This window comes from Micromys minutus, assembly GCF_963924665.1.
Source record: "Micromys minutus genome assembly, chromosome: 3".
Taxonomy (NCBI): domain Eukaryota; kingdom Metazoa; phylum Chordata; class Mammalia; order Rodentia; family Muridae; genus Micromys; species Micromys minutus.
Window position 1 is genome coordinate 52,597,096 of NC_137972.1, and position 20,828 is coordinate 52,617,923.

At 40.5% G+C, this 20,828-nt stretch overlaps 1 protein-coding gene across 1 annotated transcript in view; it reads left to right on the forward strand.

Annotated features, from left to right (window-relative positions):
• The window catches only part of ADAMTS9 (ADAM metallopeptidase with thrombospondin type 1 motif 9), a gene marked incomplete at its 5' end in the record, with an annotated part of 164,561 nt that overhangs the window by 83,327 nt on the left and 60,406 nt on the right, over positions 1-20,828 (forward strand). The window contains one exon of the mRNA XM_080913845.1: positions 4,666-4,842. Coding sequence (XP_080769971.1) covers positions 4,666-4,842 — 177 coding nt within the window. The remainder of the gene's footprint in view (positions 1-4,665; positions 4,843-20,828) is intronic.

Genomic DNA, 20,828 nt, shown 5'->3' on the forward strand with positions numbered 1-20,828 from the left:
TAAGCTGTTCATTAGTTAACTTCTAATAGTTAAAAAAAAAAAAAAAAGAATGCTTGTAAGGGGTGGAAATCACTTGTTAAAATAGCCATGGGGTCCTGCCATTATCCTTACACTTCTGGTGCACTCATCCCACAACAAAGTGCCTTCCAAGCTTTCACATTCTTTGCAAAACCAGGATGTGTGTCATTCTTCTCACAGAAGACACTAAGTGAATGATGAGGTGTGTATTCTCCATTCTCCAATAAAGGTCTCTTTGACTGTTAGCTTTGCAAAATTGCCAACTTTTCCTGATAAAGGTTAACACGGTGTTTGGAGTGTGTAAAATCAGGTCCACTTCCTGACTGTGATTCTGTCTTTTTCTAAGATATAATTAAGTCATTTTCCCACTTCCTTGCCTCTTCACTCCAGCCCTCCCCTGGCACTCCTTCGTTCTTTTTCAAAAATCATTGTTTCTTTAATTGTTATTTTATAAATATATTATATATACATTATATAGTCCTAAATAGGAGCCAAGCAATGGTGGCACATGCCTTTTACCACAGCACTTGGGAGGCAGAGGCAGGTGGATCTCTGAGTTTGAGGCCAGCCTGATCTACAAAGTGAGTTCAGGACAGCCAGAACTATTACACAGAGAAACCATGTCCCTCCCTACCCTACAAAAATAAAAAGGCTTCTCAGCCCAGATAATATATGTAACTATATATGTATATGTATACACAGACTCATCAGTATTATATGTAATGTTAGGTATAGAGATAAGGAGTCCTAAGACTTTTTCATACATCTTTTCTGTCTTACCCTCCTCTCCACTTCTTTTTCTCCTTTTCCCCCTCTCTAAATAAGATCCCCCCTTTCCCATCTCTCTTTTCAAATCATTTGTACATTGCTACTCTTCTCTACTGCTCCCCTGAACCCTGTTGTCTCCTTTAGGAAACTCAGATTAGACAGAAAGCAAATGACATTTGTCTCTCTGGGTCTGGGTTACCTCACTCAATATGTTCTTTCCTAGTTTCATCCTATCTACATGAAAATTTCACAATTTCATTTTCCTCTCCAGCCGAATGATATTTTGTGGTGTATATGTGCCATGTTTTCATTTCATCTATTGTCAGTTAAGGAACCATTGGGTTGTTTCTATTTCCTAGCTCTCATGAATAGAGCCACAGTGACCATGCCTGAGCAAGTATCTGCAGAGTAGGAGGTCCACTCCTCTGAGCATATGCCAAGGAGTGCTGTAGCTGGGTCATGTAGTGGATTTATTTTTAGCTTTTTGAGTATTTCTCACACTGATTTCCATAGTGACTGGACCACTTTGCAATCCCATCAGCAGTGAATGAGAGTTTCCTTTCCCTCAGATTCCTCCAGTATTTGTTGGTGGTTGTCTAATTGGCCTTTGCCAATCTCACTGAGGTAAAATGAAACCTCGACATTGTTTCATCTTAATTTCTCTAGTTGTTATAGATAATGGACATCTTTGAGATATATCCTGGCCATTTCTTTACTAAAGAACTAACTCTCTGTTCAGATCCCAAGCCTAGTTGTTTGTTTGTTTAATGAGTCATTGTACTTTAGCTCTTCTTTGTACTTTGAGTTCTTTATGCACTGTGGATATTGATTCTCTGTTTATTGTATAGCTGGCAAGGATTCATTCCCACTCTGTGAGACTCGTCTTTACTATGCTGATTGTTTCCTTTTCTGTAAAGAAGGCTTTTAGATTTGTGAAGTCCCTCCCTACTCGTATATCCTACGCTATCTGCCCATGTTTCTTCTAGCCGTTTCCCTGTTTTAGGTTTCAGGACGAGCTCTTTGATCCATTTGAACTTAGTTTTTGTGCCAGGTGACAGATATGGGTCTAATTTCATTTTTCTTCATATGAACATCTAGTTTCCCCAGCTCCATTTGTTGAGGATGCTTTCTTTTCTCCAGTATATGTGTTTGGAATCTTTGTCAGATATTAGATGGCTGTAATTAAGTGTGCCCATATTTGGGTATTCAGTCTTGTTCCATTGGTCTACATGTCCGTTTTTTGCACCAGCACTTTGGTCCTCACTGTTTTTTTCTTGTCAGTTTGACACAATCTACGAAAAGAGAACCACAATGGTTGGTATGTGAGGTGTTTTCTTACTCTTATTCAGTAAGATGTTGGAGGGCCAGACCATTGTAAGTGGTATCATTCCTGGACAGGTGGTCCAGGGCTATATAAGAAAGAAAGTTGAGTAAGCCATTGAGAGCAAACCATAGCTTGTGCCTCAGTTCTTGCCCTCCTTGAGTTTCTGCCCTGACTTTCCCCATTGACGAGCTGTTACCTGTAAGCATCAGATAAAATTAATTCTTGTTGCTTTGTGTCATGGTGTTTTGTCACAGCAATAGAAAAACATTAGTTAGGCAACTATATTGTTTTAATTATTATGGCTTTGTATTATATATTGAGGTCTAGAGTGATAATTCTCCTGCATTATTCTTTATGTTCAGGACTGTTTTTGCTATTCAAGCTCTTTTTGGTAACATATTTTTGTTGGTGGTGGTGATATTAGCTTTTAATTTCAGTGATTTTGATTGGGATTTTACTGAATCTGTAAGTAATTTTTGACAAAATGATCATTTTGACAATACTAATTCTATCAATCTATGAGTATGATAATGGCGTGTCTTTCCATTTTCCAGTGTTTTCCTCTATCTTTTCCTTCAGAGTCTTAAAGTTTTCATTGTAGAGGTCTTTTACCTCCTTGACTAAGTCTATGCCTAGATATTTTTTTTTTTTTTTTGAGGCTATTGTGAATGGGAGTGTGCCCATAATTTCTTTCTCTATATGCCTGGAGGCTGAAAGCCGCACAAGCTGGGGTGCCAGACTTTTCCAGGGCTCTGGTTGTGGGACTTTGGTTAGATCTCAGGAGTAGAGGAGGGTGCATGAATGGAAGGATCAGACAGTCTCATCCTGCTAGACTCTGATTCGGGATGTGTAGAATCTGGCTGGCCCTAGCTGTGACATTTATCCGTTTTGTGATAATTACAAGTAATAACTTAGCCTAATTTTCACATCATTATCTATAAACTGGAATAACAATAGTACCATAATAGTTATGATGATTATATGAGAAAATATTTATTAAATGTTTAACATGTAACCTTTAATCCATCAAGTCATACTGTAATAATGCAATAACTTACTTTATTAATAGTAAGAGTGATATGTATTAGTAGTAGTAGTATTATTGGGAGTTTTGAGCTCCTGTTATATTTTATAGGGGGACTTATATACATATTTATGTTAATCAAAATCTTTCTCTATTGTTGAATCTGTAAGAAAAGCACATACTTAAAGTTCATTGAGTTATTCTGTAGTGACTGTTTCCAATTAAAATCTGGAAATTAACGCCTGGAAGACTCCAACACTAGAAGAAAAAAGAGGTAGAGATGATGGGGCTACTTGTCCACAGTCGTGTGTCTCATCAGATCACACACATAACCTAGAAGTCACAGGAAGTTGTTCCGGGGATTGTTGTTGCCTCTCACTGATGTCATTCTGGGTAGTGCTGCTAAAGGAGGGAGGGAGGGAAGGGGGAGGAAGAGGAACAGAGGGAGGGAGAGAATATTCAATGTGAGTCTTCCCAACACTCTGTGCAGTTTTGTCCTGTGGGATCCGTAATTAGGCTTCTGTAATTGGATCCAAGCCAGGCGAGTCTACGCCTTTTCTGTGATGCTTTAGTTATCACCAACTGACCCTTCCAAATGTTGTGGGAGAGCTGGGCTTGACGCAGCAGGGAAATTGAAGGGCTGTGTTCCTGGATATGAACACATCAGTGCTGTCCAAGAAATACAACTTGTTCCTGACTCACAACTGTGAACCCTGCCAGGAGTGAGAACTTCGGCTAGCTAGCATTCATTGCAGACTGTTCATCCCAGGAAGAACTATACTTGTCCTGAGGTTTTTCAATAGAGTTAAATAGTTGAGCCTCAGCTGGAATAAGAGAATCTACAGAGGCTGATCCATGACAGCTTCACAGAAGTTGCTGGAACATGTGGGTTTGTGTAAAACTCAGCCCTTGGATTAAATCCCCAGCAACATTTAAAAGTAAAATTTGAACTTGGGCCTGGTTGCTCATGTCTCTAATCTCAGCACACAGGAGGCTGAGGCAAGAAGCCAGTCTGGATTACAGTGAGTTCCAGACCAGCCCGGATGGCACAGTAAAACCTTGTCTCAGAACAAAAATCAAAGAAAGAAATTACCAACTGCAATCAAGTAAAATAAACGGCCAAGCCATTATTTTTTTATTTAATATTGAGTAGTTTCTAGTTACTTATTTATTTACTGGGTTTTGAATACCTCAAAGAATTTTATCTTAGCTACTAGTTAATGAATTGAGATTGATTAACTTCCTAACCCTCAAGAGTAACTGTGTTCTCAACCTGATGAGGTAAACTATATAGAAGTCTGTATTGCAGATGGAAAGAAAGCCCTCACTGAGGGACACCTAATGTTCACAGGAGGAGCCATGGTCCATTGGCTGTATCATTGTTGGCAATTTGCCTTGGCTCTGCCTGTCAGACTTAGGCTGCCCCAGTGCTATAATAAAGTATACCCAAGAAAAGCTTCCTGTGGGGAAATAGAATTTGTCACGTGCTGCTCACACAAAATAACTGTAGCATTCTTCGCCCCTCTTCCAGTGCACCAAGCTATGTGGTGGAGGCATGCGGACAAGACTGGTGGTCTGTCAGCGGGCCAACGGTGACCGCTTCCCGGATTTGAGCTGTGAAGTCCTTGACAAACCTCCTGACCGTGAGCAATGCAACACACATACTTGCCCACAGGATGCTGCGTGGAGTACTGGCCCATGGAGCTCGGTACGGCCCTAATCCTTCATGTTTGTTCTCCAAGCTCTGAGACGATTGTTAGGAATATTCTGGGGCTTGCCTTCATAGCCGAGAACTGTCCCGTCCATGAAGGCACACTAGAGGCTGTGCTGTGAGCGCCTTATTGTGTTCTCCCCAGTATAGCACGGTTACTGACACTGGATGCTGCTGCCGAAGTGACCTGATAGAAAACATATACCTCAGGCAGGAATGGCACCAAGGAGTAGCTTCCTTTGCCTAGAAGAGCTGTATATGTGTATATTGCTAATGATCTAGAGAAACAACTAGTAGTAGCCAATCTTTGCTATCTAAGTTGTGGTAGCTCTGACTATTGGAGTAAGGTTCCTATTTGTTGAGGGCCAGGCAAATTTTCTTCTTCAGTGACTGTCATTTGCTCTTGTGAAACTTAGATGTACCTTAGCAGAATCAATAGGAGGTTTATACCCACCAATGGACTAGTCATTTTGGAAATACAGGAGATTAATTATTATTATAATTATGAATCTCCAGTGTGATAATCAGTGATCCAATCTCTTCCAAGATATCTGGAGTCTCTTCTCTGCTCCCAGACAGAAATTCCATCTGAGACCATTTTTTACTTTGCTCCTATTTTTCTGTAGCAGGTAGCTGACATGGTGAGGCAGGTTTGCCACTTTAAATACTGTACAAACTTCTGGGGCAGCTCTCACCAAACAGAAGGATTAACCATGTCAACACAGTACCTTGGCTAAGCTGTGGGAAAAATTATGGAGCCAGTAGGTCTGATGTATGTAAGTACAGTAAATATTCTATAAGCACATTCATTGCAGTGAAGCTGAAATCAGTCATTGCATGAAATCATTTCCAGAACCTGTTTTATTCCAGTTCGGTCCTGGGAAGTTCTTAAACATTCTTAGTGCCAGCTGAAGAGCAAATTAGCTGAAATATTGTGATTGACAGCCAATGATGCTTTTCCAAGTCAAGGGTTTCAGCATCCTCAGCCTCACCGCCGGGGGTTGGTTCTATAACCTAGCTTCAAGGCTCTGTACTTGACTGAGCTAGAAGTCGAAGCAGGAGCTGTGGGATTCTATTCCAGAGTTTAAGAGAAGTTACAGACCCAATGTGGTTCTCTAGGATGTTCTGTCTACAACACTGGCACTTTTTCCAGGTCTATGCTAATAAGGAGGCTTGAGGTAACCTTAGGACAGGCGGGATGTCCTTTGAGAGCCCCAAAATCTTTTTGTCACTGCCACATACATGTCTATGAAATGTCCCCTCTCAAACCCGTGGCAGATTCGCTCAGCCAGAGGTAATTCTTCCAAGTCCACTCACACTCTTAAGTCACTGGTTCTGAAGTCACTGGCTAGGCCCCTGTGAGAACCTTACAGGCTTGCTTATTACATAGTTTTGTGGTTTGATGAAGAAAAGAAATCTGTGTTTTCCTTCTCTAGATTTTAACCCTTAGATTATCCCATATTTTTCTAAAATAAATTGTTTAGGAAAGTGGAAAAAATATATTCAGAGTGAGTTATAAAATATAATATTAGAGATATATCTGCTTGTATATTTATATATACACACACATATGTGTGTGTGTGTGTGTGTGTGTACATACATGTATATGCTGGTTTCTCTTCTCTTCCTTGAACGTGCTCTCAGTATATCTCCTATTGATATTTAAGAGCTTAAAATTTTAAGTATAAGCTGCTGATTGTTTGAACTGTAGAGTATATTTAATATTGTTGTTCCTCTTGGGGCTGCATACAACCATCTAAACTATAAGAGGAAGAATGGAGATCACAATTTCTGTTCTTGGGCATGTGCAGACTGTGGATTTTAAAGCTATCTTCACTGCCTGTGTAATCTCACAAAGCTTTTGTTTGTTTGACTCAGATTTCTGAATCTACTGTCTTAAGAGAATGGCCCCTTTTCCAAGGCTTTTAAACTGTGATTTTTTTTTTCCAAGAATTCAATCAAAAGTGCTTTGATAGATAGTAGATAGATAATTTAGATATATTAATTCTATGTACATGTGTGAGAGCAATCATTCAAACTCTTACTGTAGAGTTTTGATTTTATGTTTATTTACATGGATGCTCTGGTATGTTGTCTTGGGAATTTACATTTTGGCATACCTCAGTGACTCTTGTTTCTAGCCATAAAGTCTTTTTTATGGTGCTCTGCCATTGTAACTACAGTGAAGTTAACAAGACTACAAAAGGAAAAAAGACTGCTTTTGAGGTGCTAACTTCTTGCTTCCAACAGAAAAGCCACTTAGACTGACAAGAGAGCAGTGTGGCAATGACTCCTCCAGCAGGTTGCTTTTGCTCCCAGGGACTCCCACACTAGACACTGCCATATCACAAAGTAACCACTGCTCTGTGTCACAGCCAAGGTCAAGTGGAGACAGCTTACGTCAGGGCTGCCTGTGAAGGAGCAGTGTTTGAGAAAGAAACCCCAGGTCATTGTTGCTGCACGTTTCAGAATCTTTACAATGAAGCTTCATTGATTTTAAGATTCAAACGACCCTTTTAGAGGGACCACAGGTTCTGGCTCAAGTCACTGCAGATCTATAAATTGTGGTTATAGTGCTGGTTGCAATGTCTCAGTCAAACTATCACCTCTAGTTTGAGATCATATTAAGTTCCCAGCCAGCCAGAGCCTCAGAGAATACCCCATGTCAAAAACAAAAGCAAACAAAAAGAGAAAAAGATATGACTGAGAAAAATATTCTGCAAAATATGTCTTTTCTGTTGGTTTAAAAATACTGTCCTTGGATTCTTGGTATTGTTTTATTTGGGAAACGGTGTTCTTTGGCTCTGTTGAACTACTCAGCCAGTCCTAGAGCACATTTGTAGCAAATACACTTAACCCATGACAAATGGGACAAGCTGGAAAGAAAACTCTCTATTGTCAAGTGAAGTAAGAAATGTCTTACAGGTCAGGAGCATTCTAGACTGAGCTAATCCATCTACAAGAAGTGGTGTCACTATCAATGCCACATCCATGGGACAGTTTAGTGACATTTCTTTTTTGCAGTGCCCCGTAGTTCTGTTTGCTGATCATCCCGGAGATGGTTCTTCTTTGCAGAAACTGCTTGTTTGGGTGTTTCCATGACAACTCTATAAGCACTACCTGAGCCTTTGAGTCCTGTGCTTATGGACATGGAGGATGAGAGCTTAGGGGCTTGTAAGAGAGTTCTGCTTTTGTTTCAGCCTGGCGAACTTAGGGATGTGTGTCTACCTCATTTTCACATCACAATGTTCAGTATCTATAGGTAGGAAGAGAAGTTGTTTAACATCAGTGTTTAACAGCCCCATTATATCACTAGAAAAAAAAGACTATAAATATCACAACCATACTGCTAAAAGTAGTTGAAAGTAGCCACATCTACCTATTTCTGAATATTTTGCATGGTACAGATTACTATGTGTTTATATAATAAAGTATATTTATTTTTTCATGTTATTTAATTTTATAAGCAATGTTTAAAAACTAGTATGTGTCAGCTGACTATGAAGGCAAATAGGCTATATGAATTAGAAATGAATGTATGTTTCTTTTGATTAAAAATATACATATGTATATTAATTTTGTAAACTCTGTCCTGTTGCCCTCCCCCAAACTCTGAGCAGCCATATATTAAACTTTATGTCCTTGGCTAGGCTAAAGTGTGCGTTTTGAAAGGTTACTTTAAAAAAAATCAAAATCAGAAGTGATGATGAGTTCTATATACAAAGGCTTAACACTGTGTTGGGAGGCTTACTCTTTTCTAATAATGTTGTCTGGATTTATTGAATTTCAACTATGAAATTGGAATACTCTGTTTACTGAATTTGAAGATAATGGCATGCCATACCCAGAAGACAAAAAAACAAAAAGATGACTAGAAGAAGTGGTTCTGAGACAAACCACTAACTACACCTGGGTCTCTGCCCAGAGAGCCACTTCGTTTGCTTACCTTCAGTCTGCTTCAGAAAGTATTTATTATTAAAGAAAAAGAAATATAATAGCAATAAAGATGGAAGTTTCAAGACAGTCTTCCCTTTGCAGAAACGTATATCCAGATGATAATGCCTCAGCCCATCCTCCATTTCACCCTTTCGTTTGTAGTGGTCCTTACACACAACACAGCCAAAACAGGGAGGAGGAGATCCTTGTGTGAGTTAGAAGTGTATAAAGATGGGACATAAAATGGCATTGAGCAGTCTGTGTTGGTGCCAGCCTTTTTGTTATCCTGAGGGGACCACTGTTACACAACATTGCATGCTGCTATTGTCTGCATTAGTGACAAGATGTCTCATGTCACATGCCTACCTCTATTCATCCCATTTTAAGCAACATAAAGCAGGTTATGTTCAATGAATTATGAGACTTTTGGTAGGAGATTCCAATATCATCCAACCTGAACAGTTGATTCTGACGCTGCATTTGAGCCCAACAACAGAATATCCTAAATATTGGTGCTATTGGCAATTTCCTATACCCAGCATTATGGAAATGTCATGTAGCTGCCTTAAGGTAGACATTGCCAAACAACCCTCTCTTCCATGTTGAAGATACATTTTTGGCCAGAGTTGGGTGATCACATAAGATTTCAACTTTGAAAAAAAATATAATTAAATATCAAAATTTAAGTGGTGTTTTGCTAAAATAAGCATATTGCTAGCACATTTAAAAATGAAATATTCATACTACCTATTTTGTTTTGAGGCAACATCTTGCTATAGCCTAGGTTGGCTTTGAACTTCTGGTTGTCTTGCTCAACCTGAGCTAGATACATTTTTTTGGACTTCCTTTTCATCAGAATACCATGACATATGAAATCACATATTCACTAAATTCAATATGGATTAAGGCTATTTCTAAAAAACCCCTGTGTGGGGTGTTTAGAGCCATCAGAATGCATGTCTGCATCTACGTACAGAAGAGAAAACAACCGACTACATTTGTTTTGTGTTTATGGGGACGTTATGCCCACAACACATCTTTTGTCAATGAGTGCAGTGTGGCTTAGCAGATTTCTCTTCTATGCACTGAGGTCTGAAGATGGGAGGCTGAGCACAAATAGAAAAGGTGTTCGGCTCTCAGGGGAGACAACTTCTTCTGCCTGACTCAGGAGTTGTCTCTCTATTGAGGAAAGGGATGAAAACCCTGGAATGTGAGGGGGCAGCAGGGATTGCACCCAAGAGTAATTGGCTGGGAGGGGATCCTGGACATTAGCAAGGGCTTACCAGAAGGTTTATCTTGGGAGAGATATAAAGGAGTAAATGACTTGACCTTGTTCCATCCCGGATAGAAGCCACCCATCTCCCAGCAAACGCTTCCATGGTGCCCACTGTGAGTTGGGTCCTGTTATAAGTTCAATAGAGGCAGCAAGGAGCAAAATAAAGCTGTGCTTTGCAAATGACAAAGGGAAATTTTAGCATGAAGTGGAGAAAGCCAAACTCATGTAATCAAAGACGGAACACATCTTTTGCTGGCAGCTCCACTGGTTATAAACTAAAAGGACAAATTGCTATTAAAACCCACAAACTCACTGTCCCTGATGATGTTCACTCAATAAATAAAAACTAGCTATCCAAGTTCATGTGAAGTTGTCCGATCAGTTTTAAAAAGACACCAACACTGTGGGAACAGAAACTTTAAAAATGTTTTTGATCGTTTATTTGTTTGTTTTTAAAGCCCTGTCCCAGAATCTACTCACATTTTATCCCAAATGTGGTTGATTGGTCTGAAGCCCACAATCGATGGAGTATTGGGCTTTCGGCCTCCTCCCTGCTAGGACTCAGTGGCTCCTCCAGGGGAAGTTGTGATCCAAGGGCACATTTCCCCCTTTGTTATTTAATAGAGGCCAATAAAAAGACCTGGAATGTGTGGATCCATTCGCTGTTTTCTCTGTGTCTTACATTTCCCTTGAAGCGGGATTATTATTGTGAACAGCTTTAACACCAAAACTTCCCATTCTAGAAGTTTATAAATTAGAAAATTGGCAGCTAAAATAAATGTATGCAGTTGGTAGTAAGCAAGATGACACCCGTCAGCTTAGTCCACACTCCATCATTTCTGTCTAGATCTGCATCCCATGTCTCCTCTGTGAAAGACTTTATGCCTTGATCCACAGTCTGACATCCTACAGTGAGGGAAATATTTTCCACTCCTGTTTTCCAATATGGAAGTCACTGGTAACATGTTACCAACACTAAACACAGAAAGTGGACCTGAAGGACAGATCTATAATCCCAGCAACTTGACCATTTGAGGAGTAGAGTCCCAAGCCTTGTCCTGGGCTACCAAATAAATTATCCTGGGCAGCTTAGCCACACCCTGTCCCAAAAGTTTTCTCAAAGGGATAAAAAAACAGTTAGGGGTATATACAGTTCAGTGGTACGGCATTTACTAGCAAGGACCAGACATAAATAAGGGGCAAGAAGTTACATTTTTAAAGATATTAATTTACAAACATATTAACCATAGTCACCCTAAATTTTATACAACTTCCTGCAGCTGGTGACTACCAGATGGACAACCAGGATTACAGTAACAAATATAGTTATAAACTAGCCAAAAACCAAATTTAACAAAGTAACCATGGAGACAACTCCTGTTTCAGGGCTGAGAGGCCCCTGTGTTGTATATCCCCAACAATTAGCATTCTCTTGTCCTTCTGGTGGCTTGTGCTTTGTTTTACAAAATGTCAGCTGGCCACAGCTGGGCATTAGAGAAAAGCTGAGTAGTGTAAAGACAGACTATCAGAACCAGCTGTTCTGGAAGGACTAACTCTGGTCTTTCATTGTAAAAGCAGCTGATAAAACAAACTCCTCTCCTTCCTCTCAGAGTTCAAGTTCATAGTAGCAGTAAGTTCACTCAAGGAGAGAGATGTTTATGTGTGCAGTGGGTTGGAAGTGCAAGACCTGATTCGTGTCTTTAGGGAGAGGGTGAAAATGGAGAGCACCAGGTAGCCACCTTGTAGATTTGGAATTCCAAGAGATCATTGTCTTTTTGAAAGGAAAGTTTAAGGACACAGCTTTTCGGATTCACTGAACCCAGGAGGTGACACTGAACAGATTAGCTTTGCAGGACTCCATTTCAAAGACATTTCAGAAGACTCCAGAGCTGTGGTGACCTCTCCTCCATCTTCATTGTTGTCCTTGAACTCTGCAAACCTCCTCATCCTCTACAGAGTTAAGAAAACCTGGATGGGTCCATTCAAGTCATGCAGCAAACTGAAGAACCCCCTTCCCTTTCACACACACACACACACACACACACACACACACCACACACACACACACACACACACACACACACACACATACAGGGAGAGAGAGTTAAAATACATACAAAGAAAACTCCCCTGCAAATTGACCCGTGAAGCTACCAATTCTCTTTCTGAAGTTGGGCTACAATCAAGAAGTATTTACCAGTCTTATACTCCTTCTCAGATCATCTAAGCTTTAGAACAAGATTCAAGTAATTTCCCCCCTAAGCCACTTACAAAACTTCTCGGACCTAAATAAATAAATCAAATAAAAAACAATCAAGACTCCCAGTCATTCAGAGATGATCTGATATCTTAAATGATCAGGAAGAGACGAAGTGATGCTGGCCTGCGTCTAGGCAAAGAGAAGTTGACACTGGTAGTTGGAGGCTCTAACTGGAGAGTCAGGGGTGGGAGGATGTGTTGATACTGGTGGTTGGAGCTCCCTAGATGAGGAGATAATGAGGTTTGTGCAATTTTTATGTATATTTGAAACTTTGCATAATATGTTATTCTTAAACACTTATGGAAATAAATACGTTCAGATTGTATTTTCCTTCACAGGGGAGAAAAGAGTAGATCTTGGTTTATTTAAAGCCTTTGAAATTTTGGATAAGCTTTAGGAAGCTCTTTGTCATCCCACTTTGGCCCTGTAGTGACAGAAATAGGGGTGTTGCCCCCTCCCACCATGGATAAAATCCACCCATCTTACTTAGTTTTCTCTTTCCTGTTCTCTCTCTTCCTGCACGGTTCCCCCTGCCCAGTGTAATTGAAATAAAAGGCCTCTGGGTGTCTGAAAATTGTGCCTTTTATTCCTCCCTTCCCAAAGGAAACCCCAATTTTCCTTCAGTACAGTCCCTGCTCTCAAATTCTAATAAATGACTTGGCCCTGCCTTTAACCCACTCCTACCCAAAGTCTAAACTTGGACAACAAAAGACTTTTTCCAAAACTGTGTGCTGTTTGTTTTCTTTGAACTTAGTTAAACCTCCCTCACCCAGCCAGCTTACCTATTTCTGCAGTTCTGCATGCAGGGCACTGATAAAGTCATGTTTCCTTCTTGGAGGTTGTTTTTAATCAGCTCCGACCTATCTGAGGACCTCAGTGGCCAGTGACCAGCTGGTGTCAGGGAGGAGTGCTGTTCCCTAGAGCTTGTTGCTGTAATTGAAATTCTGTGAAATGTGGTGCAAGGGAGTTTATGTCCCACATGGCGCACTCTTTATATAGCAAGGCTCCCCAATTTATCAACCTAAGACCCTTGCTTTGCAGAAGTGAAATAAATCCACATGAGTCTACAACTTCCATTTATCAGGAAGATTGTGTGCCCTGCCCCTCAACACCCATTCAGATCAAGCCTGTTCTTGGAACCCATAGGACTTTCCTGGAGCCTTAGAATAAATTAGTGATTCTCACTTGTGGGCGATTTTATCCCTTAATGAACCTTTAATTAGTCTGGAGATCCTTCTGGTGGTGACTTCTGTGAGTTCTGGCAGTGGAGGTTGTCCAGCCATCAAAGAGTTGAAAGGGGGGATGCTGTTAGTCATCCAGCAAAGACAGGGTAGCCCAACAGAATCTTACCTCACCCAGTGTCTAGTAAAATGGAGTCATTCCCATTGAAAGGGTGTGGTGCTGCTGTTAAATACAATTCTGAGATCCTAGGATGCCTTCCATATCTCTCAACTCCCAGCAAGGTATGCAAGGATAAGCAGAAAGCAGAAGGCTGAGGAAAGTAGATTGTCTAGCCAGACTGAATTCACAAACCAACAAGGAGTGTCATTTATCCCAGAGGTCCGGAGCACTGGGTGGGGGTGGGGGTGGGGTAGTATAAATGTGTACTGACATAGACGAGTGTGTTGAGATGAATTTCACACAGAAATCCTGGCCTGAACCACAACCTTTATAAACAAATAGTGATGGTGCAGATAATAATATGCCTCAACATTTCAGGACATTGCATATAGTTCCTATTTGATACTTACTAATCAGATGTTTCATCAATAGTAAAACTCTGCCCCTGTGTAAGAGTCCAACAGCCCCTGGCAACTGGTGGGTCTGAGTGTCATGTTTGAATATGTAGGTTGCTGCTTGGAAAATGTATTTAAAAGTAAAATTAACTCTTGTGATTTAATTGTCTGGGAAATGGGGTGCACGATTCTGATTAGGAACTAGGATAGTAGAACAATCTCTATGTCTTAAATAAGTATGAATCAGACTTTCTAAAATGTGACACTCGAGACCATAGAACTCCATTCTTCATAGCATCCTTTTGGGCATTGTGGAATGGTAGAATGCTTATCAGCTTCCTTGACCTCTATACAGTGCCTATAGCATTCCCTTACATCGTGATCATGGGAAAGGTCTTCAAACATCACCAAATGACCGGCTGGGTGAGGATGACGAAATAAGTTTACTGATTTCTCCTTGCAGAATTTGGATTTCATATTTTTATGTGCATTGGGTCAGTGATACTCAACATTTCCAAAATATACTTGATACCAAATCTTTACTTTTAGGTCAATAAAGTCTTTGAATTCACACAATTATTCTCCTTCTCTTTTCTCTTCTCAGGGAAAAGAAAAGTTGTTTAGATTTTGGTTTTCTTTTGTTTTTGTACTTTTCACTGATTTATAACCTTGGGACATTGGTTATTTCTCTGTTATTTTTTTTAACCCATTGGAGGAAACTATTCATAGAGCCAGCTTTTCCAGATGTGCTGATTTGGCTCTCCTAAACATGAATTTCTCAGAAAGTTTCTGAGTTCCACTCCTCCAGACCAACTTTTTTTTCTCTTTTCAAATCATTACTGCTTTAAAGATAGCAAATTGTATATCTATCTACCAGTCCAACCCCCATGCCTCAAATACTGACAAATATACCCGGAAGGGAAGGTCTGAGATCATACAGGCAGAGAACATTGTAGATGATGTATTTCTTGGACTCAAAAAGAAAAAAAATTCTTATTTCTTCTCTTTTAATAAACTTATAAATGTGATCAAAACTCTAGACTCTCAAATGCCTATAGCTCGACACTGTTTCTTGACATTGTTAACTGCATCATAGTTCATGCTGCATAATTGTACACATCACAAAAATATCAGAGGAGATCAAGAGAAGGCTCTGTGGCTAAGAGCACTTGCTGCCTTTTCAGAAAACCTGAGTTTGGTTCCCAACACCCAAGTCAAGAAGCTCACAACTTCCTGTAACTCCAGCTTTGGGGGATCCAACACCCATGTAGTCTCCTTGCTCACCTGCAAACAGGTGGCACACATTTACATAAACATACATACACATAAACAAAAATGTAAAAATAAGTCTTCATAAAAATAATCACACATACACACACACACACACAAAGAGAGAGAGAGAGAGAGAGAGAGAGAGAGAGAGAGAGAGAGAGAAAGAGAAAGAGAAAGAGAGACAGAAAGAGTTGCCCTATCCTTCAAGTTAATTTGTACTTTTGTGTTGGGTCACAATTCACCTCTGTTCTCAGGCACACAGAGCCTAAGTTCTGTATATGAAAAACCTGCCCATGTGGTGCCAGAGCTGTGGTACTCTGTTGGTAGGGAAAGCAAATGAAATAAACTCAACAGACTGCCATTAACCTAAGAAATAGCATAGTGGGACTTAGCATCGACTGTACAATAAAACAATGTACCACCACCCCCAAATTTAAACTAGGTGCTAGAAGACTCAGAAAACCTTACTGAAAGCAGGACGTTCATAATTGGCTCTCCATGAGATAATGGCTGCCATTTTCTATAATTAAATTGAACCTTATGTTATTAATAGACTTCCTTAAAAGCTCTTTAAATTAAAGCTAGAGGGTCTGGGGAAGCAGCTCAGTGGGTAAAATGCCTAGCATGTACAGAGTCAGAGGCCTGCACTCCAATCCTGATCTGCATGAACTGGTCAGAGTGGCACATGCCTTCAACTCTGCAGTCACGAAGTAGACACAGAAGGATAGGGCTTAAGGTTGTTCTCAGCTACATAGGAAGTTAAAGAAAGGCCAGTCTAGGGGATGGATTCATGGGATCATGTCTCAAATAAATAAATAAATAAATAAATAAATAAATAAATAAATAAAAGAAATGTGTTTTAAACATTAGAACTTTGACCTTTGAATACATATTACCTTAAGGATCTAACAAGTGCAGATCTTCCCTAAAACCACAAGCTTGACTCAGTGCAATACAGGCTCCAGTAGATGTCTCGTTGGCTGTCTTACATGTCTGGACTTGACACACTAGGTACTCATCTTCAGTTGGCCAGATGGTTTTGTCTGGGATGGAGAAATAATAGCTAAGACACCCAGGCTTTTGGCCCTGTGCTATGGGCCATGATCCAGATCATGAGTGTTATACATACTACTGATAATCCTCATGTAATCCTGAAGAATGCATTTCCTTATGCTTATTGTGCAGGTAGGGAAACTGAGGCATCACAAAGTTAAGGAGGGTTTTCAATTAAAAAGAACACCACCGCTTGCTCAGGTGAAATGGTTTTGCCCTACCTCCACTTTTGAAAAATCCTTAAGGCCGAGTCCTTGAGACCTGAATGTTCACAAAGAGTGTTTTAGCCAGGACCTGCTTTTCTTCGTACTTCTCACTAGTTAGGGGGTGAGAGGGGTGAACATTTGCATTGTTTGAACTTGATTTTTTATTTTACACTGCACTCAGTTTGATAAAGCTACCTAGGCACCTTGGGAATTGGATTTGGTCACTCAGCATTCTCTGAGCACGGAGTTTAAACTGGCTTGGTTTTGCCCTGGCTGTTAGCCGCACCTGGAGGGTGGGGTTTCCGATGTCTGTGAGGATAGGTCCTGTGAACTAAGACGGCCTGTCTTTCTGGACTTGGTCCAGTCCTAACATCTGGAGAGGTAGGGACTTGCCAAATAGATAGGCAACTAGTGGCAGCTTATCAGGAGCTGATAGACACAAACCTCAGATTCACACCACACAATTCGGTTACAAAGTCTTAGACTCCCTGTTGGCTTCCTAGTCTTGCATAAGCCTATATCTGTTTGCAATGAAAAGGTGCTTTTGAAAAAGTTAGTGTTAAACGGGGACATACTGTCATGGGAATCCCTGTGGGAGTTGGCAATTTTTTTTTTCACATAGGTTTTTAGTCAGAATGGAAATAGAAATGACCTGGCCCTGATAGACTTACCTCCTTGCCTGATAGACTATTTTCCTTCTCTTCCTCCTCGTCCTCCTTTCCCTTCTTTCCCTTCTCCTCCTCCTCACGGAGACACGCTCATGTATCCCAGGCAAAAGTCCCGTTACCACAATGCTTTATGTGATGCTGTATATCAAACATGGGATTTCATACCTACCAGGAGAGCTCTCTGCCAATTAAACTCTACTCGTGGTCTCTTGTTCATTACATATCTTTACATTACATACATTCCTATCTGGAAAACAGAATTCAATCTAGAGTGGCAGTTCTGAGTAGAAATAGCGTATGGAACACTGAGGATGCCTGGTGATCAGCGGCAGCTAGAGATGAACTCTTTCTTAGTTCTTTTCCTCCTTCCTTCCTTTCTTCCTTTCTTCTTGATTATCATTGTTGTTGTTTGATACAGGATCTCATTATGTAGCCCAGACTGGCCTGGAAATCACAATGATCTTCCTGTCTGGGCTTCCTGAATGCTGGGACCATAGGCATGTGCCACTCTGTCCAGCTAGAGCTGAACTTTCTGTGTCTGTCTAGCATATGGGGGTAGCACAGTATTCTGAGTTTCTAGTTTCTGCCTTTTGCTGTTTGTTTGATATTACATTATCAGGTAAGCTTCCTCTAGTTGTCTCTTAGCATTAAAGTACAAGGGTAATTAGTTAGTTGGGGTTAATGTACACAGGAGATTGGAGAGAAAGACTGTTATTTATTTCTCCTTAAAATAAGCTGAGCATTGTGGGAAATATGGACTTGTTACTTCACTGTTCTTGCAGATGAATGGCTAGAGTGGTACTATTTGAGCATGTGCTCAATGGTGTGTTGTAAAATTACTTGTGTGTTTTCCATATAATAGACATGTTTTTTGTCTCTAGGGATTGAACAGAACACACATGCTTGCACATGCCCCCCCCCACTCCCTCCCTCAGCATATGAACTGTGTATTCCTGGGAGTAAGGGAATCCTATCAATAACAACAAAATAAAGAAGAGAATAGAAACTTTGAAAGAAGTTGATAAAATGTATAGGTAAAGCTAGATTCACAGGAAGAAATACAGCTTCCTACAGAAGAGAAAATGGAAACTAAAGTTTTAAGGAGGTTTGAGAAAGTATCCAACAATCTTCACTTGAACAAAGATGAGGGGAAATACAAAAGAAAACCAAGTAGCATCCAGAAACAGGATGTTTCCAGAGGCAGGAGTGTGCTGCATTCAGTGATCCTGAAAGGCACGGGAACTGAAATAGAGGAGGAGGAGACAGGATACTGGAGTTACGGAGGGAACAGGAGAAGGAAAGAAGCTGTGGTGTGGGCAGACAGAGGCAAGGGTTAGATCATTGAGAAAAAGAGATAAGAAGCCCCTGGGGTGGGATGGGGCAGGTTAAACAGGAACATGAGTTTATTTTACAAGGGTGACTCTGGCTTCTGAATTCAGGGAAGAAAGCAGGGGAACCCCCTTTCTATGAAGGCATTGTGATAACTAAAACAAGGACAAGGGTGACTCAGAGAAATGTGCTCACAAGAAAGATGATGAGGCATGGGGGTTCCTGAGACATTCTTGAGGCAGAGCTAAATGATTAGCTGTGAGTTTGGATACAGGATACAAAGGAAATAATGGAGTCAAATGACTTCAGGTTTTATAGACTAGGAAAATGGAAGGATGGTGTTTCTGTTGTCTAAAATAGAACTGCCTATAGGAAGAACAGATGTGTGAAGAGAAAAGAGAGCTTCTGTTGGGAACCCAGTCATGTGAGCTGCACCTTGGCTGTAATCTCACAACCCTTCTAAACACCAATGCAAGTAGATGTTGGCAGTATTGAATGTATTTAGTTAGACAGCAGAGGGAAACATGGCACTTACCAAACCACATTCTTCTTCCTTGGTCTTTCGATACCCTCTTCAATAAATCTTAGAGCAGTACATGAATAATTTAAATTTGTAAAGCAAAACAAAAAAATGAAATATAATCTAGTCCTTCCCTTAGTCGAGCCGTTTATTTTGTGTACATGTCTGTTTCATCTCCTCCCATAACTTCTCAGTTGCATTTTTTTGAACTTTTTTATTAACTGAAATGTGGGCAGAAGGAAGAGATAAGAAAAGAGATGAAGGATTTGAATGAAGCATGTTGAGAGGGACAGAGTACAGTTTGATCTCTCAGTAGAGTAATGTGAAGTTGGATGAGCATCTGAGTCAGTGACCTTTTGCCCATCTGTTTAGACATAGATCACTGCAAACAGGCTCAAATATGTATGCATACTGCATTAGTATTAGAACCCGAATGCTGCTTGCTTACCCAGACTGCTTCCTAAAATGTAGAGGATTTTTCACTTCTCCCTTAGTATCTTGGGATTGTGTGGGAGCTGCAGGATCCCTAGCTGGAACCTCCAGGCTCTGTAGATGGAAAGTTCAGTTCCTTTTTAAGAAATAGTATAGCATTTTAAAACAACATATGCATGTCTTCCTTAATACTATAAATCGATGTAAATGTTCTACAAATATTTCTGTGCTGTTTTGAGAACAATAAGAAAAAGGTCTCACATGTTACATACAGATGTGATTTTCTCCAGATATTTTTGATCCAAGGTTGGTTGCATCTGTGCACTCGGAGTCCAGGGACATTGAGGGGCCACCTGTGTGCTTTATTTTACAGCTGCTTCATATAAATAAAGATGTTCCCATTACACCAAGGTTATGGAGAAAGGGCCAGACAGATTGAGAAAGTGGTGTGGATTGGAGGAGACAAGGGAAGACGTGGTTTCTATGTCTTTTAGGTGACTGGTTGGTACTTGGCCTGAGAGTTCAGCAGGCGTACATCCTAGAGTCCAGAGACAAATTGATGAATTGCTTTCCTACAGAAGCATTCCTAGTTGTGACCAAAACTTCCCAGACCTTGGATACTAACATAGGCACACCAAGTTGGACTGCCAAGACGTGACAGTTGCTAATTGACAAACATCTCCAGATTGCTTTGATGCCTCCAGCCCAAGACCTTTGGTCACACTCCACTGTCACATTTTAAGAAAGTTTGGTTATAGTTCCATAGCTTGCCCATCAGTTACTAACTCAGACACTTCTTATTTTTCCTCCTTCCAGGCAGATGTGTGTGGTGCACAGATGCATGGGCGTACATATTCAAATATGTGTGGGTACCTGTGCATGCACATGTATCTGCACAGATGTGGACATGTGCAGAGCTCCCAAGTCTTCTGCCATTGCTCTCTTCTTTCTTCATTGAGTCAGGGTCTCTCATCTGAACCCAAAATTCTCTAATACAGCAAGTACTGGCTAGCCAGCTTGCCCTAGGGCCTGTCTCCTCTTTCTGAGCTCTAGAATTACAGGTGGGCCACCATGGCCAAGTAACATTGACATTCATGGAAGGGATTCAAATACCAGTTCTCATGTTTGTAACACAAGTGTTTTAACCGCCGAACCATTTCCCTAATCCATTTCTCAGACACTTTTTTTACTTACCTTTGGAACATGAAGATTAAGAATTTTAGAGCCTGTTTCTCTCCCGCTACCTTCTTCTTCCTGCTGCTTTCATAAACACTTTTATGGAAGGCAGAGTGGGT